The sequence below is a fragment of the Topomyia yanbarensis genome, chromosome 2 (assembly GCF_030247195.1).
Source record: "Topomyia yanbarensis strain Yona2022 chromosome 2, ASM3024719v1, whole genome shotgun sequence".
Lineage (NCBI taxonomy): Eukaryota > Metazoa > Arthropoda > Insecta > Diptera > Culicidae > Topomyia > Topomyia yanbarensis.
Window position 1 is genome coordinate 81,885,067 of NC_080671.1, and position 24,493 is coordinate 81,909,559.

The 24,493-nt window shown below is 33.9% G+C and overlaps 1 protein-coding gene across 4 annotated transcripts in view; it reads right to left on the minus strand.

Annotated features, from left to right (window-relative positions):
- Window positions 1-2,884: 2,884 nt before the first annotated feature.
- The window catches only part of LOC131678632 (protein spaetzle 3), a 109,816-nt gene continuing 88,207 nt past the window's right edge, over window positions 2,885-24,493 (minus strand). For all 4 annotated transcript variants that reach the window (XM_058958861.1, XM_058958860.1, XM_058958862.1 and 1 more), the window contains exons 4-7: window positions 10,149-10,273; window positions 3,692-4,099; window positions 3,500-3,625; window positions 2,885-3,436 (exon numbers count right to left, since the gene is read on the minus strand). In XM_058958861.1, coding sequence (XP_058814844.1) covers window positions 3,280-3,436; window positions 3,500-3,625; window positions 3,692-4,099; window positions 10,149-10,273 — 816 coding nt within the window. In that variant the 3' untranslated portion in view covers window positions 2,885-3,279. The remainder of the gene's footprint in view (window positions 3,437-3,499; window positions 3,626-3,691; window positions 4,100-10,148; window positions 10,274-24,493) is intronic.

The following is a 24,493-nucleotide window of genomic DNA, read 5'->3' on the forward strand; positions in this document are numbered from 1 at the left end:
ATCAATACAGATTATTGAAGGTGAAAGATTGCTGCGTAATTTGAGCGTTTAGCGTGAAATTTTAGCGTGAAGAGCACAAGAAAAAAAAATTGAATTTTTTAAATAAATGAAAAGTACCGTTATTTACTTAATTATACAGTAGATATATTTTTGTGAGATAGTGTTAATTTCATTATAAAAGAGTATAAAAATTTATTCAATAATCTTTAGTAGCTTTTGAGATATAAAATTTACAATTTTATCATGCAATAAAGTTTAAGGGTTAATATCTCAAAGACAAAAAAGAGTTTTAACGAAATATTTATACCATAAGCTATTCACCATAATCTCTATACAATAAAAAATACCTCATGAAAATCGGTGATTTTGCGAAAAATTCGAAGATCACTTGGTATGGCTTTACTCAGAAGTATTTCGGGGTGATATGTGCACTTTTCGTTAATAGTATTTTTGTAGAATTTGCAAAGTGCACGCCCATATCTAAAACAAAGACGTAGTCCTACGTCAAAAAAATTATTATGCAATATTGCTTGTGGCACAAAAACTGGATTCGAACCGCACTGTTCACTTAGCATTCTTCTAATAATTTTTTCTCACAGACTAGTTAGTTCGACTGAATGTGTGAGTAACATTTCTATCGCTTGAAATACATGTGTTTTGACAACTCGCAGTTTTGAGTATATCAGCTTGATCACTCGCACTTTGAAAGTGCAAAGTCCAGATTAGTGGGAAGTGCGCAATACATTTAAATTATCGTATTTTTCATTTTTTTTCATTTACCCTATAGGTTTGTTCAAGTTCCAAAAGAAACTGGAGCAAACAGGGCTACAACCGTTCATATATTCTCTTATTTTTTTCTTCTGGTCGTAAACCATGGGACATTTCAAGATGTCATATGAGTAAAAATGCAAGAAAAATGACAGTTTAGTGAGCTTGTTTACATGGTGTAAGAATTCGAATCGAGTTTCTTATACTGGGTGGAATCAAAAGTTTTCGAAGTCCATGTAAACAAGTTATCTGAGTTGTCAGAAAAGCGAGGTTTTACATTTTCATGCAATGTTCTATGGTAAAAAGAGAGTTTTTTGATCCTGTGAGCTCCAGAGCAACTGTAGCAGTAACCTTTTGTGGCCTACCAAAAACTAACGATAAACTTTCAGGAAGCCTACCGATATAACCCATTCATGCCCATGTTGTTTGTGGACAACAACGTTTTTATACAGCTATAACTTTTGATTGAGACAAAACTTTCTCATAAAAACAAGTAAGGCTAATAAATGTGACTATTGCCTTTCATTTCAGTATTAGCAGTTACAAGGATCAGCTCTAGAACTGAAGTTATTGTAATTAGTCAGATTGCATTCCGATAGAGCAGTGCTGCCAGGAGCAGTTTAAATTGATGACGGAATATGAATTTTTCATATATCTTCGTTATGTTGCAATATTATTGAAAACTTATAAAACTTATCACTTTAGACTGTCTTTGGCTACGTTTTCCAAGCAATTGGACTATTGTAAATATTCTAGAAGAATTTGATTGAGCATTGGAAGGTAAAAATTGAACAGCTTCTAGCACTGCGAGGGAAGCACCTATCTTAAAGAAAAAAGACTTCGTGTTTCATAACCCCACCGTATTCAAGGAAAAATAGATTTGAAACACTATCTGCACTAGGAAAAAGTTGGGCATGAAAGGGATAAGGAAATACAATCTGGTCAACTTGGCCGAGGATGAAAGCTTTAGCGGTCGTTTTTTGCCTAAATTGACAAATGAATAAATAAAAACCAAACGAAGTTTTTTTTTTGCTTTAAAACAAAACATTACCACTGCGAATAATAATAGGCAATAACATCAAAGACTGAAATAATTGGCGTTTTCTGCCTTGATAATCAATTAAGTGACTACTTTAGCTAATTCTAGCCCTTACACACAAACAGTAAATATAGAAATAAATGGCTGTTTTGCCATAACAAACGGACAAATCCATAATTTGCAGTTTTAAGAGTGAACAATTAATAGATGGATGGCTAATGTCAGAGACGAATATTGCAATTTTTACTAGCTTGTGAAAGGTTGATTGGAAGTTAATGGTTTCAGCGTGAAAAAACACTTATTTTTCGATTTTTTTAGAACTTTGCGTGAAGCGAATTGATCAATAATTTTGTGAATTTTAATGTATCATTTCAAGACCATTCTGTAATTGTTTTATGCAATGTTTATTTCGACAAGCGACTCGGTTACGAAGCGTTTTGTAAAATGTCTCTGTAAAAAACAGGATAAGCGGTGTTAACTGCCATTCAAAAACTACTTAACCGATTTATTTCAAACTTTGCATACACATCCTACGTACGAAATACCCAACCCCTACATTGAGTTTTTGAGATAATTTTTCAAATAGGGGATTTTTTACTCATACATGGTCTAGCAGCTGTTTCCTACAATACCAACAACCAAGTAACTCCACCAAGCGAAAGCTTACCGTTTTAGATATATACATATTTGCAGCAAGCAGCACGATGAAAAACGAGCGAAATTCTATCGTGAATGCCCAGTCGGGCGAAAGCTCTGTCTAAAGCTCTATCATTCGATGCTCCACTCCGTTTTCCAACAGATGTCGCTCAACTTCACAAAGAAAAGTTCGCCGTCAGCCCATGGTTTAAATTTCTGTGTTGAGAAACTAGCGAACAGTGACCACGTTTATGATTTGAAGATAACCTTGCAAATATTGCAGTTCAAATCTGAAGAATTATTGAAAGCAGTTGAGCAAAAAATAAGAAGGTAAGTAATAAACATCTAGAAATTATTCAGATTTTTAAAATACCCACCGACAGAAGTGAAGCTAGGAGTATAAGCTGCAGGAGTTTGAGCTTTGGCAACAAAAACATGGAATTGTTCATATGAATAATTTAATCTAAATATTTACAGACAATAACTTAGTTTTAACGATGAAACCTAGTTGTCTCTAAATAGGTAACGCATCTTCTCCTAGCACTTTATTAAAGTTCGCCCGTTTCGTAATACAATTTGGCTATGTTCCCTCGTTCGTGTAAGTGGTAACTGTTACTCCAAATTACAAATTACTATCTAAACTTAGTAATGAAACAGTATTAAAAAAATGGTTGAATCTCTTTCGTATAGTTTTCGCCTTTGCCTATATCTATCACTAGAACATACAGCACTAATCTAAAAAGCACATCATCACTATTCTAAAATAAAAACATGACTTTGTTCCGAATTGAATCATTTCTAGACGTTTTTTTTTCGTTCTCTCCAACGCGAATTTTCTAAGGGTTACATCGACAAACGCAGCACGAGGGAAACAGGAACCAGTCCATAAAAATACCCTTGCAGTCGTTATCCGGATCATAAGCCAGCAACCGGTGCCATTTGTATTTTTGCTCGCAGCCACAATCTCCGGAACAGCGAGATGTTTGAGTTTTCCTAAAATAAATTCAAATTTGATTACTCTTATTATTATTCGACATTTAACAGTAGACTACTTACGAACAAACTTCCTGGTGAATGGCTTGCTCGAAATGCTGTGTATTTACAATGGCCCGCACTTTTCCGGCTGAATTAGAAGCCCAATAGGGTGTAACGATCTCGATTTTCGATTCACAAGCGTCGACCCTAGAAACGAATTGGCATTAATGTTGTACACATCACTCAATTGTCGCTTCCGATTATCCGACTTACCTCCCCGTACTTTCACCGCTGCCGCTATCGGATGAACCTTGTCGTCCGTTGGACCGATTGTTACTACCGCCATTACTATTACTACTACTCCCTCCATTCGCAGCTGCTCCTCCACCACCGCCTCCTCCTCCTCCGCCACGATTTTGACTTTGTCTTTTATTGCGCAGCTTACCAAAGTAGGAATCGCCTCCGCCACCGACAAACATTTCCGGTGCATCCGGAGAACCTGGCACCCCGTACAGATCCATTAGCTCCGGCAGTATCGTGAAGTGATCATCGGCTTCCTGTAGGTGACGTTTGCGTTTTCGGCTCTGCTGCTGCGGAGGATTCCGTGACGACATTTCAAAGTCACCGTACATTCGCTTCATCAGCGCCTTATTCTCGTCGATGAACGTTTCGATTTTATCTCTGAAAGAAGAAAAAAGCAAGAGAAGAAAAAAAAACAAACAAACAAACGATTTAAGATGGTATTGACCTCCTTGAGTACAGGCTACGGCTGTGAGATTTGAGATTACTCTTGATTCACACAGATGGTAAATGCACAAATATAAAAACAACGCAGCATTTGGGTTGGCAGATTGTGCGCCATGAAAAGTGAAAGATATTTCCGCAAGCGGCCTTGCCATGGTTGGTGAAGTCGTGGCCCAGTGAACCAAGCTACGGCCTGACTTGAAGCGTGTACGGGTCATGACTGGGAAAGTCTGGTGAGATCTTCTTTTCAATTGCAGGTGAGTAGAAAAAGACCGGTCCAATTTAATATAGGGGATAAATGCTTTAAAGGTTCACAGGAAAGAGCATAATATGTACTAAGTACATTGCTGACGTTATTCGTTTGACTTACTTAAAATTTGGCTCGCTGAATGCTGGAAACCATTGTCTATAATAAAACCTTAGCAAAGAGTTGGGATTTTTGTAGTGATTGAAAGGAAACTACTTTCAACGAGGTTTTTTACAATTCACTTGATGTCATTGAGAAACCCTAAAACGAATATTTCAGTTATAATTCTTACTAGAATGATTGGGTGGTCCTGGTTAGGACCGTTTGTTGTTTGTTAAGGGGACAATAGTTTAGGCACGTGCTTCAAGGAGAGATTTCGCACATGACGGCGGTTTCTAAAGCCTTAAATATTGCTTACTGCTGCTGGAACTTCCGTACCTGACGACTACGAAACACGCAACGAAGAAGTCTTATAGACAATTTCTTTTATGAGTAAACCGCGTTTATAGTCATCCACTGGGCGGTGTTTACAAGATAATAATATGTTCGCTCGCCGGTCAAATGCTACGGACTAATCATGACTGCTTTCACAAATCATTTTTTTGTTATTTAAAGTAGTCTATTTTGCAGATTTAGATGCGAAATTGTCTCTATTCCATTCCCTATTTCAGATACTGCAACAATCTAGTAATTTCGATTAGAACAATAGCTTGGAAACGACTTCAGCAAGAAAAAAGTTTGAATGGGAACCCCTGTATTGAAACTTTAGACGTATTCTACTTCAAACGAAATGGTCAAAGGCCACCGAGACATTGTAGTGTCTAGCAAGAACGGATATGTGTATGAAATCGATGAACAAGACCGGTTGACCCTTGAGGATAATACGAATCCAAATATTTCTCATTTAATATGGTACTAGAAACAATATTGCAGAGAGTTATCACAGTTACAGTTAATCCAAAATTTATTCAGTATATATCGTATTGAATATGTTTAAATTTTCCGGAAAATATGAAGGTAGAATGCAGTTCTAGTGATTGCGTACACACTTAATTTTTTTCTGCTGATTCCCAGCTTTTTGCATCTTTTGTCGAGATCGCAATATTGCTGAAATATTAGCAAATATTTTTTTGCTAAATTCTAAGTAAAGGTGGCTTTATAAACAAAATTTCATTTTGCTGATATATTAAGTTTGATGACTAGTCGATTATGCGAAAATGTTCAGCTAAGTTAAGAGCCACGTGAATAAAATGAGAATGTATTGTGATCAGCGCATCTTTTTTTTGTTTCGATTAAAGAGGTTTTAATCTTATGGTCATTCGCCTCTTTAAAAAATTCTAACTATGTACGAAGTTTGGAAACTCCATCCAAATGAGACCCGCTCTTAATTTTTATTGATCTATAGAGTGTTTCCTCAGCTTATGAATGTTTTCATGAAATAATACCACAGACTAACAGACATAACACTCAAAAACAAAGCTTCGCCCGCTTTAACGGACATTTTAAATATATTTGTAGTTGGGACTATGGCCACATTTGAAATTATGGCGCCACTGACATATAAACAAGCATATGGGGGATGGACCACTAGTGAAAAATTGTAAACCAGTAAATAAGTGTTTGGGACTGTGAATAAAAGGTGGAGCTAGTGTTCTGGGAAATTTGTCGGATCGATGTTTTTGAGGGAATTCCCTCATACTGTTATGTCTGTTAGTCTGTGATAGTACCTAACTCATGAATATATAATTTGAATCATAGATCAATTGTTGCCTTTTACTTTTATTTTTTTTCAATTTTATTGATGTCAATTGAACATCATTCTTGATAATTTTCAAATTCACATTGAATTTTATAAATCTAAATCTAACCATTGTCATAATTTTGAGTTCCTTTTTCTCGTGACCTTCGGTTATACAGATGTTTGAAGATGACACAGCCTCCGACTTAAAATTTTAAAAAAAATATGTTGATTTGTTTATTTGTTTATTTGTTTATTTGTTTATTTGTTTATTTGTTTATTTGTTTATTTGTTTATTTGTTTATTTGTTTATTTGTTTATTTGTTTATTTGTTTATTTGTTTATTTGTTTTTTTGTTTATTTGTTTATTTGTTTATTTGTTTATTTGTTTATTTGTTTATTTGTTTATTTGTTTATTTGTTTATTTGTTTATTTGTTTATTTGTTTATTTGTTTATTTGTTTATTTGTTTATTTGTTTATTTGTTTATTTGTTTATTTGTTTATTTGTTTATTTGTTTATTTGTTTATTTGTTTATTTGTTTATTTGTTTATTTGTTTATTTGTTTATTTGTTTATTTGTTTATTTGTTTATTTGTTTATTTGTTTATTTGTTTATTTGTTTATTTGTTTATTTGTTTATTTGTTTATTTGTTTATTTGTTTATTTGTTTATTTGTTTATTTGTTTATTTGTTTATTTGTTTATTTGTTTATTTGTTTATTTGTTTATTTGCTTATTTGTTCATTTGTTTATTTGTTCATTTGTTTATTTGTTTATTTGTTTATTTGTTTATTTGTTTATTTGTTTATTTGTTTATTTGTTTATTTGTTTATTTGTTTATTTGTTTATTTGTTTATTTGTTTATTTGTTTATTTGTTTATTTGTTTATTTGTTTATTTGTTTATTTGTTTATTTGTTTATTTGTTTATTTGTTTATTTGTTTATTTGTTTATTTGTTTATTTGTTTATTTGTTTATTTGTTTATTTGTTTATTTGTTTATTTGTTTATTTGTTTATTTGTTTATTTGTTTATTTGTTTATTTGTTTATTTGTTTATTTGTTTATTTGCTTATTTGTTTATTTGTTTATTTGTTTATTTGTTTATTTGTTTATTTGTTTATTTGTTTATTTGTTTATTTGTTTATTTGTTTATTTGTTTATTTGTATATTTGCTTATTTGTTTATTTGTTTATTTGTTTATTTGTTTATTAGTTTATTTGTTTATTTGTTTATTTGTTTATTTGTTTATTTGTTTATTTGTTTATTTGTTTATTTGTTTATTTGTTTATTTGTTTATTTGTTTATTTGTTTATTTGTTTATTTGTTTATTTGTTTATTTGTTTATTTGTTTATTTGTTTATTTGTTTATTTGCTTATTTGATTATTTGATTATTTGTTTATTTGTTTATTTGTTTATTTGCTTATTTGTTTATTTGTTTATTTGTTTATTTGTTTATTTGTTTATTTGTTTATTTGTTTATTTGTTTATTTGTTTATTTGTTTATTTGTTTATTTGTTTATTTGTTTATTTGTTTATTTGTTTATTTGTTTATTTGTTTATTTGTTTATTTGTTTATTTGTTTATTTGTTTATTTGTTTATTTGTTTATTTGTTTATTTGTTTATTTGTTTATTTGTTTATTTGTTTATTTGTTTATTTGTTTATTTGTTTATTTGTTTATTTGTTTATTTGTTTATTTGTTTATTTGTTTATTTGCTTATTTGTTTATTTGTTTGTTTATTTGTTTATTTGATTATTTGTTTATTTGTTTATTTGTTTATTTGTTTATTTGTTTATTTGTTCATTTGTTTATTCGTTTATTTGTTTGTTTGTTTATTTGTTTATTTGTTTATTTGTTTATTTGTTTATTTGTTTAATTGTTTATTTGTTTATTTGTTTATTTGTTTATTTGTTTATTTGTTTATTTGTTTATTTGTTTATTTGTTTATTTGTTTATTTGTTTATTTGTTTATTTGTTTATTTGTTTATTCGTTTATTTGTTTATTTGTTTATTTGTTTATTTGTTTATTTGTTTATTTGTTTATTTGTTTATTTGTTTATTTGTTTATTTGTTTATTTGTTTATTTGTTTATTTGTTTATTTATTTATTTGTTTATTTGTTTATTTGTTTATTTGTTTATTTGTTTATTTGCTTGTTTGTTTATTTGTTTATTTGTTTATTTGTTTATTTGTTTATTTGTTTATTTATTTGTTTATTTGTTTATTTGTTTATTTGTTTATTTGTTTATTTGTTTATTTGTTTATTTGTTTATTTGTTTATTTGTTTATTTGTTTATTTGTTTATTTGTTTATTTGTTTATTTGTTTATTTGTTCATTTATTTATTTGTTTATTTATTTATTTTTTTATTTGCTTATTTGTTTATTTGTTTATTTTATTATTTGATTATTTGATTATTTGATTATTTGATTATTTGTTTATTTGTTTATTTGTTTATTTGTTTATTTGTTTATTTGTTTATTTGTTTATTTGATTATTTGATTATTTGATTATTTGATTATTTGATTATTTGATTATTTGTTTATTTGTTTATTTGTTTATTTGTTTATTTGTTTATTTGTTTATTTGTTTATTTGTTTATTTGTTTATTTGTTTATTTGTTTATTTGTTTATTTGTTTATTTGTTTATTTGTTTATTTGTTTATTTGTTTATTTGTTTATTTGTTTATTTGTTTATTTGTTTATTTGATTATTTGTTCATTTGTTTATTTGTTCATTTGTTTATTTGTTTATTTGTTTATTTGTTCATTTGCTTATTTGTTTATTTGTTTATTCGTTTATTCGTTTATTCGTTTATTTGTTTATTTGTTTATTTGTTTATTTGTTTATTTGTTTATTTGTTTATTTGTTTATTTGTTTATTTGTTTATTTGTTTATTTGATTATTTGTTCATTTGTTTATTTGTTCATTTGTTTATTTGTTCATTTGCTTATTTGTTTATTTGTTTATTCGTTTATTCGTTTATTCGTTTATTTGTTTATTTGTTTATTTGTTTATTTGTTTATTTGTTTATTTGTTTATTTGTTTATTTGTTTATTTGTTTATTTGTTTATTTGTTTATTTGTTTATTTGTTTATTTGTTTATTTGTTTATTTGTTTATTTGTTTATTTGTTTATTTGTTTATTTGTTTATTTGTTTATTTGTTTATTTGTTTATTTGTTTATTTGTTTATTTGTTTATTTGTTTATTTGTTTATTTGTTTATTTGTTTATTTGTTTATTTGTTTATTTGTCTACTTGTTTGCGTTTTTGTAACGCTATTCGTCTCGCAGTTCTTGAGGTGACCGGTTAAAAGGTATCCAACTAACTCTAGATATACTCTAGAGTTTATTTAGTTAGGAGTTGTATGAAAATTCTGGTTTTGAAAGTGTTCTCTGGGCCTCAGGGGTTTACATTAGTTTCTTCAGGCCCTGTAGAACGATGAATAATGTACTTAAATTAGCTGAAGTCCTATGCTAGAACCTTTCTAACAACTATGTGGGCGAATCGCCAGTCGTTCATCCTTTCCTCCACAGCGAGGGTGGCTAGTGCTTTTGAATTTATTGAAATTAGCTGGAGAAGTGAAATTCTACACCTAACTAAACCGACAAAACAAATAAAATCTAGATCTAAATGTTCACGATGCAGTATAGTGTATACCATTACACCTTGTGAAAACATTTCGCTATAAATTCAATGTACATAAAAATGGGTAGTTTTCCACACAGTGCTAAATTGTTGCTCTAAGAAGTTAAAGTAGCAATAAATTAGAGCCTATTTCTCTCTTCAATGAATAAAAGAATTGAAGTGCTCCAAATTTTATTGAGTATTCAGTGCATGCTCATATTTCTGTTGAATTCTCCCTCCACTCCAGTGAAAATATCCAGGTCAAACCCAGACCGGGGATGGCAACCCTATTTGTTAATAAATATAACGGTTTAGATAGGTCCCGAATCATCTCTCGCTAGCAAAATATACATAAATAATAACCCCGCTACTTACATTGGATAACTGTTGCCCGCCGTTGGACAGAACAGCTGATGATTTTTCTTAACACAAGGAACACCTTTAATTACATCTCCTCGCACGTTGAGACCAAGCGCTAGTGATAGGGCCGTCCACCAGATCTGAAAGCAGAGCAAAAAAATACAAAAATCCCATCAGTCTAATTCGCAAGATGTGTTGGATGGCGAACGTCTAAATTGTTTTGGTCTTATAAATGTCTAATTAGGCTCGATGGATTTGGCTCCCACAAATAAAAACACTGCCAGTTGGTGATCCTGATTGAAATGCCAATCAGCGCTCGGAAATGTTGACTCATAGATATTGAAGAATGGGGAAGGCGAAGTAGCAGCCTACCTGTGTCGAAACCCCTAGTTTAAGCTCTCCCGAAATGTCCACGGTGAAAAATTCTCCTCACGTGTTTACTCATCGTGACAGCTTATGCGAGAAAAGAAATAAATGGATGAACTGGGAGGTGGTTCGTCGCCTCTATGATCGGCTTAAATCACACGAACACCAACCGTCCCGAAACCTGGGCTCCTATCCAGGTGACTACGACAAGGCCAACCGTGCTTGCTGTCCGTTCGCTGATGACAACCGATACTTTATATTCTGATCCGGTGCTGCACATTCGCCGCAGCCTGGATGTCATTGACAAATTGATTTATTTTATAATTTTCGCGACTCGGCAAAAAACGGCGTCTATATCTGAATTAGAACCAGTTTTATAATCTTGATTTCGCTAACCTCCGTCGGTGAATCGAGCTCTAGTGTGGACTAGCCATTTCTTCTGCTGGGACCGGGGTAGAACACCGTCGACCGTGTGTGGATAATCGCGACAGGACAGGACTGTTTGAGCCATTCGTCGGTAGCTGACCTTGTCCTTAGCGCGCAGTCACTCGATACGTAGAGTTATTTGCATTTTAATAACACACGGTCCCCGTAGATCGAACGATGCCAGGTCCAACGATGCCGGCAGCCAGCAAAAGCGAAAGAAGTTGTTTTGAACTTTGCAGATATGTATGTACGATTGGATCGTAGGGTGTGGCTTTATGCACAAGGTTCTGATCGCGAGCTCGCGATCGGCTCAGGCAGGGAGGCGAATGTGAACCTGTGTAACTGGCCGCAGTTGTTTGCAGTTAATCTTTGAATTAGCGAGTAAGGAAACTGGTTTACAAGCGTTAACGCCTGCTCGGCGGAAATTCTCAAGCAACGAAGAAGTGACAGGTCGTACAACTGCCTGCTTCGATACCGTTTCCTTGGCGCTGTATAAGTAGGTACTATTTGAATTATTGCGTTGTAGAGGCCAGTTTCCATTTCCTTGCTTGAAAGAAAGAAACAAATTGCCAGTGAGAGGAACGAAGAAGGAAAAAAGTTTCTCGACTTAGCGTGATTGATACAAATTCTATTTGGTTTATTAACGTGATTTTATACGAGTGAGGATTTTACATTTGGCTTGAAACATGTCCATTATTTATTTTTCGGAAAGTCTAATTAAGAGAATCCTCTTATATAATTGTGGCAAAAAGTACCTAATGTTTAATATTTTTTACATTTCTTATAAAAGAAATGTATAGAATTCGCTCAAACTTTCAAGATTTTTTTCCGAGGCCCGGAGGGCCGAGTCTTATATACCAATCGACTCAGCTCGACGATTTGGGACAATGTCTGTGTGTGTGTGTGTGTGTGTGTGTGTGTGTGTGTGTGTGTGTGTGTGTGTGTGTAACGGACAAATTCTCATTCGTGTTTCTCAGTAATGGCTGAACCGATCTTATCCAAACCAATTTTAAATGAAAGAACTAAAAAACAGTATGAACGCTATTAATTTGTTTTTGATTCTGATGTTTAGTTTCCAAGATATGAATGTTTGAATGCGTAAAAATGGCGTTTTTTGCAGTTTTTTGAATTATCTGCCGAAATTGACAATATAGATTAACAATTTATATGTTTTTAAACAGCTTTAACGAATACCTTTCGAACAAGCTATAGATTGTTTAAATCGGACTATTATCAAAAGAGATATTTAACATTAAATGCGGACGAAAGATTTTTATCATTTCCCATTGCCAGAAATATGACCAAAAACATGTAATCTATTATTAACGCCAAAACGGCTTATTTTAGGTCAATAGTATCTTCGGAGAATTTAATGGAGGCAATATGCCCTTTCTTTTGGTATAGTGCTTTTGCTGATTAATCTCCCTATGAGTGAGATATTTTCATAAATTTTCTTGGAAGTGATTATATCGAAATGATGCCTTCAGCAAATTTGTAGCTCTTGCTTTTGCGAATAACTTTACTGAAAACTTCAAATATCTATTTTGAATACTTTAAAAGTTATGGCTTGTTGTTTGTGGATTACCTTTTGTCGCCTATTCATTGTTCAATATAGTAATAATCCATTGAAATAAGCCAAACATCATTACGATAAAACGAATTTTGTATTTCATTTTTCTATCTACAACCGCTAGAAATAATCACCGAACACTTCCAAGTTGTCTGGAAGGAACTTGATAACTTATCAGTGCAAAAATGTTCATTTGAACGAACCTTCTGACTGCAATTTTTCTAACTTATAACCATCGGATCGATCTGGAACATATCGGAACATGAAAAGCGAAATAAATAATTCTAAGCAACGGCGTAGCCAAGAGAAGGTTTTGGGGTTTAACACCATACAACCCTTCTCCCCCCCCCCCCCCCCACCACAACCATAAAAAAATAATGGATTGAAGTTGAAAATTTATTGATGCAGACTGATTTAATTCAATATTACAATAACAATTATCTGATCCGTAGATTGATAACCTGTTGTTGTAAACATCATGAGGACTTTTGATAAATTGTCGCAATGGGGTCCTGATATGTAACTGATCTATTGGTCTTGATTTCACAGTTGTCTAATAGCATCAATATCAAATTCCTGCCTGAAAACATTCCAATAGAAAATTCCAGAGTTCTGTAATCAATCATAATCCTCAGATTTCTTTTCAAATTGAGCTCGCTTTTGTAGAGATGTACTGTAATAAGGGTCTTTATTTAATAGGAAGCGAAGTTAAAATTGATTTAATGTCTATGAAACATAGAACTGCTCACCAAAAAAATGCATAACTTTCAACATTTGCTAAAAATGTTTTTGCCTTTCTCATACACTCTAAAATTCGTCAATCTAATCCCGACCCGGAGGGCGAAGTGTCATATGCCAATCGACTCAGTTCGTCGAGATCGGAAAATGTCTGTGTGTATGTATGTGTGTGTATATGTGTATGTGGAAAAAAATGTGACCTCGGTTTCTCAGAGATGGCTGGACCGATTTGCACAAAGTTAGTCTCAAATTAAAGGTACAACCTTCCCATCGGCTGCAATTGATTTTTTTTTATTGATTGGACTTCCGGTTCCAGAGTTACGAGTTGAAGAGTGCAATCACACATCAAATTCCCATATAAACTGAAATGAAACATTTGCAAAATCAAATTTGTATTTTTGATGCCAAAGGACTTTAAAATGCATGAAACATTGAGATTTGATGTAAACTCGAAAAAAATAATGTTTGACAAAAATTGACTTTTTTGGACTTTTGCACATTTTTGCATTTCTCATATAGAAAGGTTATGCAATCACTCTAAAAATCGACAATCATAGCGGCCCGGAGGGAGTATGCAGTGAGGGGTTGCTACTTTAAAATTAAAACTAGTTTAAAATTTCTTAACAAGTTGAAAATTTTCGGCAGGACCCGGACCTCCCGGATCTTTCTCCATGATCCGCCGCTGGTTTCAAGCGAGGTTTCAGTATCACATAGTATCTCAAGATCGTGGCTGTTGATCCATTGTATGTATGTGCAAATCGTACTGAACATGTACTATTCATTTCCACCATTGTATTGAACATAACCAGCCATGAAATCGTAGTCTGGACAAATGAGAAAAGCACAATAGCACCACTAGGTGGATTAAAACAGGTTTTTATTTTGGGAATGCGTCGAGTTGAGACGAAAACGTAATATGATTAATAACAAGGATAACGCTTTCCGAATGTAGAGAGAAATTTATGAAAAATGACGATTTCCATGCGACTCTAGCAGGTCCTGATCGATTTTGATGAGCATTTGATTTTTGTTGTATGGCCAATTATATGTATAGGTCAAATGCTCAAAAACGGTAATTTAAGGATAGCATCATTCTGAAACCGCCAATCTCGGAGGTTTAGTATTTTCGATGAGTTTTACAATCGTTAAACAGCGCTTCATTTGATAAAATAATTCTGACGGTATATCGTCCAAGAAGTATTTATGGTGAATTTTCTCAGGTTAACATTCATGACCACAATAAAGACTCAACAAATTCGCTAAAGACACGAACTCTGTTACTATTGTCTGAAAAATAATTCTGCATAATTTTAAAACTTCAAAAATTATGGTTTCGGAATTATGCCGTTTGGACAGTAAGATCGATTTTCACCAAACACTCACCAAACCGAATTTCTGGCTACGCCGCTGACTTCAAGTAAGTAGAAACAAAGTCGTTCTACACTCGTTCACAAGAAACTTCTTCGAATGCTGAATATCTATTATAATACATTGAAACCCCGATTTTATCAGCCAAATATGAACATATGTTTGATGGGCTCTAGCAGACGAACAAGACTGAATTCGAGTAAATCCTTTCTTGAGCATGATTTCCTTATCATGAAGATGGAAATACGCAAAAATAAAAAGTTCATCATAATCAGAAATAGTTATCAGACTACATCAAGGGACGGGAAGAATATTTTAACAGCTTCAGTTTATTATAAAGAAAAAAAAGCCCGATTTAGTCAATGTCCCCATTTTGTCAGCCTAAAATACACCATGAGATTGATAAAAATGGGTCTTTATTGTATGTATTATTCACTGTGTTTCACATTAATAGGTGCATTTCATTTTTGGGGATTTTTATTGCTTCGAACTACAACAATTTTTAGGTAGTTTTCAAGGGACTATAGACTTCTTCCAAAATTTGGCGAACCTATTACAATTCGTATACCAATTAATTGGTATACTTAAGGGTTTATATGTTGCAGAAAAAGAAAAACTTAAATTTTCAGCTTTTTTCCTACACAATATTACGAAAGCAATTTTTCCTAATAAGTGTGAAAATTATAAACTATTTTAAATTTTTTAATAGTTTTATTTTTTATTTAACCGCGATTTTTTAATAAATAGTGACCAAATCAAGGAAGTCACCTTTAGAAAAAGTCGATGTCGAAGTAAAATTTGGAAGTATGCACGCATGCACTTCAGAGATAGCGTGATATCAGAAGCTGCGATTTCATTTCAACGCTTTTTTGTGAAAAGGGCGATACTTACAATTGTAAACATAAGGCTTTTTTCATACATGCGAATGAGGGCTTTGAAACGCAACAAATTAACCTAAAAATTTGGATTCTACCATATTGCTTTCTTAAACTACAGCAAAAAATACAACGGGCGAAACTGTGTTTTGTTTGTTTATTTAAAGTTTCGCCCTCCACGCTCCATGCAAACAAACAGAGCGATACTTTTTTTGCTAGCAGTTTTCGGGCGAAACTGTTTTTTTTTCGTATTTTTTAGGAAAATTAAGCTGATACCAGCTGTAAATAGTAACAATGATCGCTATTGAAAAAACCCGGACGAAATCGGTGGTGTAAAACGTTAGTTATTGTAAAAAAACGTAAGGGCGATACTTCAATGCGGATAGGTGGGACTGAAAAGGTAAACAATCGCCAAAGGGACAATACTATCATTTTGTCAATTTGAATAGCAAAAACAAATTTTAATTTATTAATTTCAAATACTTTATAAAGTTTTGGGTTTCGATCACTGAATCATGCAATCAAGAATGTAAAAAAAACACAATAGCTCCTAAATAGGAAATAAAACCAAGTCTGGAAATATTCACTGTTGATTTTCTTTGAATGGTATCACTGCTAGTATCGCCCTTCTCAAGAAAAAGCGTAGATTTCTTAGTTCTCAGTCGCGTTGGAAATTTGAGTAAAGTATAAACTTCAAAACAATAAAAAAATCGATTTTTTTGGCTCAGTACAATATATAACCCCTTTAGGAAAATTCAGTTTTCCCACCACAATGCATTGATTGAGGAATTTAGATATTTTATTAACAGAGCATTAGCAATAATTCGTTTGTATGTCTATTTTATGGGCCATTTTTTCGCCTTCCCATTGATTTGGTTTGAGATTTCTAGCACTGATGTTGTCCTATGCTGATTTGAGCAATTCTCTGAGCCCTGCCACTATCCCATGTAGTATGTGTTATCAAAAACATCGCGAAGCATCAAGTTCTAAATGTTCTCAAACGATATAATATCCGAAGAGAGTGATAAGAGTTATAAGAAATGTCTCATCACACTGTTAGGTGGATTAAAAGCGTTTTTAAGCGGTAAAATGACTTTGACATGTGCGCTATTCTGCAAAATGTTTATTAAGGTTTCGTCTATAAAATAAAAATTTTCGAGTGTAACGTGTCAACAATATCGTTCAAAATGGCGCCTTTCTCGGAACAAGCTTTTTCGAATCGGCTGGCAATCTCGTTTTTGAACCAATCAACTTCAGGGTTTGCCCGCCTAAAAGAAGACAACATTCTCGGGCGTTGTAACTGGCAAAATCGCAACATTTTGATCATTAACGTTTTTTTACAGCCGGCACAAGTGAAAAAATCATGCCCAGAAACGATACTTTATTTTCATGTGGCCGCCATTTTATTTCTGAATTTTTTCATGTTTTTTCAGTTTGGGTGCCTCTACGGAAGATAATCTTTAAGATCGTTTTGGTTTGCTGCTTGTAGATGACGAATTGCGACCTGTATCGGGCCCGCAGATGAGGTCGGTTTTCAAAACACCTTTTGCTGGAGCCGCTATGTTGGACGTTATTTTTTACACTTTACGCTCGAAAATTTTCATTTTAATAATAGTGCACATGTCTAAGTCATTTTACTTCTTAAAAAAAATCTAACATTAGGTACTTTTTGCAACATTATATAAGAGGGCCCCCTTAAGCTAATTAAATTAATTGAAGTAGGTGGCTATTTAGTGTATACAAACATTTGAATGCTGAATTGAATGAGATCATTAAATTAAATCTTCAAGTTGGCACTCAAAAGTTATACTTTTTAAAGCTTCTTCTTCTTTAAATCTTCTACTAAAATAAATTTTCAAGGACATAACCGCAATGAAGTATAATATACAGGTTTATTTATATAAATGTAACGCCGTTTCGAGGAAGTTTGACCCATTCTTACAAGGGTAGTGAAATGGCGTGGCTTCAATTTCGATGAAATCCTTATTCACACCCGTGTTCCTAACGGCAGAACATAATTAGGATCTTACTGGTATCGATCCTAATGTGCCGGTTGGCACTCCGGTTCGGCTAGTGTGCTTTTATTACTAAGATTATTAGGCTTTGATAGGATCTTAGCAGAAGCGGCACAAACTCGCTTCGTCGGAGTTGGTATTGGAAGTCATGGCTTTTTTAGAGGTTTAGCAGACAGCATGTTGCCCAAATTTCATCATATCCGATCAAGAATCCCCAACTCGCTATAGTCCCGGCGAGAGATGGGGGGGGGGGGTCGTTAAGCCCCTGAACTACTGTCCCTACTGCCCCGAAGTACCCCAAGTCAAAAACAACAAAAATATAACAAAATATAATGGTGCAAGAGTGGTGAATCCGTTCCCCAATGCAGGGCTTGCGATGTCACCGACCCATAAGTCATCAAGTGTTTTTTCGCTTGTCCGGACATGGCGCAGACTCAGGTGATTCGCATTTATGCCAAAATATCCTGACTTCTGCGTGTAGAAAGGGCATTGCAACAAACACTCATTTTTGGTACTCAAAGCCCCCTTGAAAAGAATCGTTGGTTGTTTGCTTTTTGGTCATTTTTGCAAGCTCTCCGCGGATAGATCGAGTCAGTTGGATGTTTTTCCATTTCCATTATCGCTGAGCGCCGGACGCGTTATTCTGATTTGATATCCTGCGCAATCTCACGTCACCAGTCACTGAAAAAGAAGCTTGCGGATCGGAAACTCAGTCGATTTCTAGTAGCGAAGATATTTTCACTCGCTACTTGATCAGGGCACAGTTAATGACAGCTTTCATAAAATAATTTTTTGCATTATTTACATATAGTAATTGTACATTCTAACGAATGGGTTAAAATTAATTGTGCATGTTTCCACTCAGATTCACAAACATGTAGTTGTTTCAAAGTACAACGGTAGTTATCCACGTTCAAAAAATCATGTTACATCCCGGCTGAAAATTTTGAAACAGAGCTTGTATGTTGAAACGTTATAAGTATTCTATTTAAAAGCAATTTTTAGCGTCATGTTCACATAATTTTGATTTTATCATAATATAGGACATTTTTGATACACTGATTTTGGAGATTAATCCCCCTAAAAGCAGTTAAGCAGATTTACCTTTTCACAAAACATTATTTCGAGACGTGGTGTTTTCAGTAAAGTTATTGAGAATTTTTGCTGTCACACCCAAATAACCATAAGCAATAAGCCGTTGCACAATATTGACTGTACAATTGCGCTAATGGTGCATTGAAACTCTAATGTAGCATTTACAATGCAATCAAGCTCTATATTTGCATCATGATTGCATACAGACACAGCTGAAATAGCTGATATATCTCGTACATGCTTCAAAAATCATTAAAGCATGTATGCTTTACGTAGCCATTATATAGCAAATATAAAGCCGATATAATGTTATTGTAATGCTGTGGGTTTATTCGTTATGCAACTCTTCTTTAAATTTATATTCGTTTCATTCGAACATAAGCAATATAGCCTGGGTAGCCAAAGCAGCGCACTTGCCGTAAAAGACGAGGCAAGGTACCTCTGTACGAGGCTTACTAAAATAATTTTCATAAAACATTATTCATATCGTGTGAGAACGAAATTCTGTTAAGGATATTTATTACAATGCATTAGAAGGAGGTTACGGTTCTGAACAATATTTTAATGTTTTTCGTTTTTGTTCGTCATAATAAAAAAGAAACATAGAAAATCGTTGCAAATCAAATGATAGACAATTCAAGCATTCTAACAGCAGGAGTTGTGCCAATATCATACCCACTTCAATATTCGAATTCTTCCATGCTTTTTGGGTCCCAACTCCAAGCCGCTATATTCGCTTGTAGTTAGTAGTTGTCTCTTTATGATCCCGTGGCTACTTTCACAAGCAGTGAGGTCGCATGTGACGATCCATCATGGGGTGCCGTTGTCAGAGCCGGAACGGGGCTAGCCAGGAACGTTCAACTAAGCTTACATCCATCGGCTGAGGTACCGGGATTCGTACATACATGGAGACCTATCAAAGTTTAAACGGGACGGGGACTGCCAGAACCATTAGGCCACTCGCCGTTTCGTATAACCCATTCTACCAGGAGTAGTGGAATGGCAGGGCTGTCGGTCCGTGGTTCAATTTCGATGCAATCCTTATTCACACCCGTGTTCTGCTGTTAGTATGCAATAATTAGGATCTTACTGGTATCGATCCCAATGTTCCGGTTGCCACTTCAGTTCGGCTAGTGTGCTTTTATTAATAAATTCTTTGGGCTTTGATAGAATCTTAAATCGGTACAAACTCGCTTCGTTGGAGTTGGTATCGGAAGCTATGGTTTTTTTAGAAGTTTAGCAGACCGCGTGCTGTTTTTTTTTTGGAGCTAGCGTCAATCCGGCGCTAGCTCAGTCCGTTAACTAAGTTAGTTTCGGATTCTGATGAGACGAAGTCGAAACGCAAATTCCAAAACTAATTTGGTTACAACTTGTTGGAAGCCTTAGCGAAGCTGGATGTAATGCTGTGCAGTGAAGGTTCCGCTAGTACACTCCGTAAAGACGGTCGGGAATGGATGATAACATGAATTAGCGAGTAAGTGAGCAGCACACATTTTACGACCACCAGGTAATCCACTACACCATTGGTCGGCGGACTTGCGCTGTAACGTGGAGAGTGAGAACTAGCGAGCAGAAGTGCACACTTAGAAAAAATGAAAATTAAATTTGACGTAAACCACAATGCGACGTATTTTGCAGTCTAATAATGGAATTTTACATGTTTTGACATGTGAAATAAAATATTGTGTCTCTTTTGATGTAGAACTCGGTTGAATGGAGATAGAAAATTGTGAACAATGCGCATTTTTACATGTTCTTGAATGTAAATTCAAGTGAATTGCGACTCTCCTTTTATGTGCATCTTGTGAGATGTAAATATTTTTAAGTGTGTACGAAATAAAGGACTTCGACAAGGACCTTTTTGTGGATGCACTTCGTGTTGACAGCCTCGCTTCAATTCCGAATACCGATGAGCTATCGGAAGCATTAACGAGGGAGTGTGTCGTAACAATTCCGAGGAAATACCGTCGTCCGGCGTATTAGTGAAACGAAAGGCTCAATAAACTCCGTGCACCTGCATATAATTCAAAAGACGTGTTCAGAAAGTCACTACCTTTTTACAAAGCGACATTCTGGCTCGTCTAGTTTTAGTTTTTTTTTCAGCCTTCCTGGCTGTCTACAAATGTTTTTCAAATACTTTTATTAAGATGGTGACAGGTATTTGGTCATATTAATCGCTTTCGTTAACTTGGCGGGCGAGTATGTCGGATTTTTTCGATACGTGAGCGAAATTTGGCTCCGTTGCTACTCTTGCTTCGATGCCATTTCCATAACTGAAGAGCAAATGTCAAAATCAAATAGTAGGCATAATTGGCGATTTGCGGCAAAACCAAAATTCGTCATGCGACACCTATGATTCAGCTCATGAACTGGCAAAGTGATACAGTTTGCTTTTTTTCACCGGAAAGTGAGTCGTAGCTTACAACAAAAACTTCATTTTCTTCTCACAAAAAGCTTACCATTGCCAAAATATGAATGAAACGAATAAGAAATTTAGTTTTATTTGCAATTATTCTGAAATTACAGCCATTTGCAACTATTTGGCTCATACATTTCTTCGAAATGTTATCGGGGTATTATTGTGGTTATAAAAAATCGTTCCATAAATGAAGTTTCAACTCGAAACCGAGACCCAATCAGTACCAATGTCCAATTCCTTCATATTTTGGACTAAGTAGGAGATTCAGTGAAGACTATCTGAGAGAAGGATCGGCTGTGTATGATACAAAGCTGACACTTTCCTATTAGCCGGATATATTCTTTCCTCGCGTGATCTGGAGAGTTTCGTGAATTTACACCATCTCATGAAGGTTTAGCTTAACTTAGGAGGAACGGGAAATGATGTTGCGGCGGCTACGGTGCTCAACAAATTACATTTCGGAACAGCACACATATAGCTCTGCGAATAATATTAGAAACCACTATGTTTTACACCATTTTCGCAAGATGTTTACTCATCATCTTATAAAATGATGGTTTTCCTCCATTTTCGTAAACAATTATCAACAAATTGATCGGTGATTTGATGTTTAAAAGTTATTTTTTACCAATGTTTACAGAAAATATATGCACTATGACAGAACAGAATCAAATCAGTAACACTTTGCTTCCAGCGCTATCTGTGAGCTGTTTCAACGTAGAATCGCCAATACTACACACACATCTTTAAAATGAGGGGTGTGCAAGTTTTTTCAATGCGCAAAAAAGATGCGCCTAGTTGTAGGTGACCCATTGCAATGTGACTTACCAACATAATGTCATTTTCTGCATACATGGGAAGCTTAACTCCAACGTTGTCATTTTCAAGTACGTGTTTTAAGTTGTTCTGCAAAACGAAACGTTCTGCTTGGGCTAACGTGTTGAGTGATATTATTACTGCATTTCGGAGATGATGATATTGAAGGTACGTGCTGCATTTTTCTATCCAGAAAGTATTCCATTTCATGAAAACTCGGACGCGCTGAATAAAATTTAATGTCAACTACCGCAGCGTCGCAGCAGTGCATGTTGCCAAAAATAAATACAACGTTTCCTTTGTTCTCCAGACAATGCACACTAGAACGAGACGTTGCTAGTTCGTCGCTGTTGTGCTATCTTATGACAAGCGCCATTTAGCACACTTCGAGAAAAACGATTTTCAAAGTTATAAATGGTAGAAACAACTCAGAGGACAATGTATACTTCTATCTATTCTATATTAATCTCTCAAATATTACGAAGATCCGTTGACTATGTTGAGTGTTTTTGCTCAAAATGTAAACAAAAGTCGCTCTCACATGTGTCATAGGTGTGTATTGATCACAAAATATGTATAACGTGTCAAAATTGTGCACTGAAAAATTTCTATACAAATAAATCAACAATTTTTAACTTTTATTCATATCTTCGGCTTAATTCGGTCTAGAACAAATCGGTGAGAAGCATTTTAAAGGAAATTGGTAAAGAAATCTAGAAAAAATGGTAATTTTTGTTTACAGTGTTGTCAAATATGCATTTTTCCAATTTAAAAGTAAAACTGCATGTTTAACGCAATACACCAATGTTTAATTTGAAAATCATTATGCCAATGTGTTCCTTAGACATTTTTACACATAAAATCATTTAAAACTTGATTATAACTTGAACCAATCCCAAGATACATCAATTTGAAACGAAAAACTCACAATTTCTTATCACGTTTCTTGCTATATCTCAGTAACCAAGCAAAATTCTGAAAACGCCATTTTGTAGAGATTTTTTAGACAAGTAATGTGGCATATCTAACTCAGTTTACTTCAAAATGGCAAGTTGCCGTTCATTTGGCTCAATTGTAGGTCTGACTCGGACAGAAGTAGAAGGAGGTCGTTTGTTCGTTTGGAATGACACTGGGGATAGTAGTTTTTATGTTGTCATACTCAACGTCGTTTTGCATATTGTTCTTCACTATGAAACCTTCTTCCACGAGTAAACTTTTGAGCGTTATCAGTGCAATATTGCGTGTATGATGTAATAGCATATGTAACACTTTCGTAAGCTCAAGCTCCATTTTCGTCTGTGCCACCTGTACTACCCATTAAAGCATAAGAGTTCCATAGGGATTTTTGTTAAAAATGAGTCATCTGTTGGATTGTATTCTGAATTACCTTTGATTCACAATACACAACTAAGACTACCAGGTTTGTTTCGAAAATATCAAGAAAAGTAACAAAACATGGTTGTTCCATCCATAATGCTCAATGAAAATGTAAATCTTGAACACTATATTTTCCCTCAGTGGGCGTACTTTATATTCGCTTACGGTAGGGAAAAAAACAAGACTGCTGATTCAAGTATATATTCGTAACAAAGCGATGCGGGTGGGATTTATTCATTTTTATTGCTGGGAATAAGCGGAGTGCCTTTTTGCTTCTGGTCCGTGTGAGTTGAAAAGCCGGACAAATCTAATACATCACCTAGTACTACCAATGAAGAAGCTACTACTAAGGACGAAGAGGTCCTCATTCTAAAGGTAATCAACGCAGCAATCAAGATGATGACTCAACAAGAGAGACATGATTGATACCAAAACATTTAGTAGAACTAATATTTCCTCGTCCCGACAAAACATCGCGTGCAATGAAAAGTTGCATGAACGAGATTTGATGGACTCTCAACCAAATAATTTTTTGGTTTTATATTTTCTACATTTTGTAGGAATATAAAAGAACCACGGCTCCATTAAATTAACTCATTATACCGCGTCAAATTACGAAATTTAAAAAAAATCTCTTAGATTCGACATATTGTCTGGTTACCCGAGCAAAGTCGAACATCAAAATTACAACAAGTAGAATTCATATTTTGATAATAGCATCAAATTAAAATCTTATTGTGCTATCAGTTTTAGATTTTTTAAAATATGACATCAAATTTTGATCTCAATTTGCTATCATTGTTTCTTTGAAGAATTTTCTATGTTTGTATTTCTTTGGCAAAACATCAAAGTGAATACATATTTTGTTATCAAAAAATTTTTCAACATCTCAATGAGCTTTCAATTTGCTCTCACCGATGGCAGAATTAGTTTTCTGTTTGATGTCATAGGACAATTTTGCTGCTCTCAATTTTGATCTTTTAACCGTTAAAACGACAACAACCTGAGTAATCATTTGCCGAACATCACAACATCAAGTTTAGTTTTCAATTTGTTGTCAGACTCTGCTCGGGTACATACTCGATGAGTATTACTCATGCTTCTCCAGGGCAACTTCAAAGTTTGTTATGAACCTTCCGGGTTACACTCTTGCCGTTACGGAAGAAAGACAGTATTCAACTTATTTAATACCGTACATTTTCACACACGTGTACTTTAAATAGGGTGACCATACGTCATGGTTTCCCAGGACATGTGCTGGTTTTTTAATGACTGTCCTGATCTCCTGGGAAGTC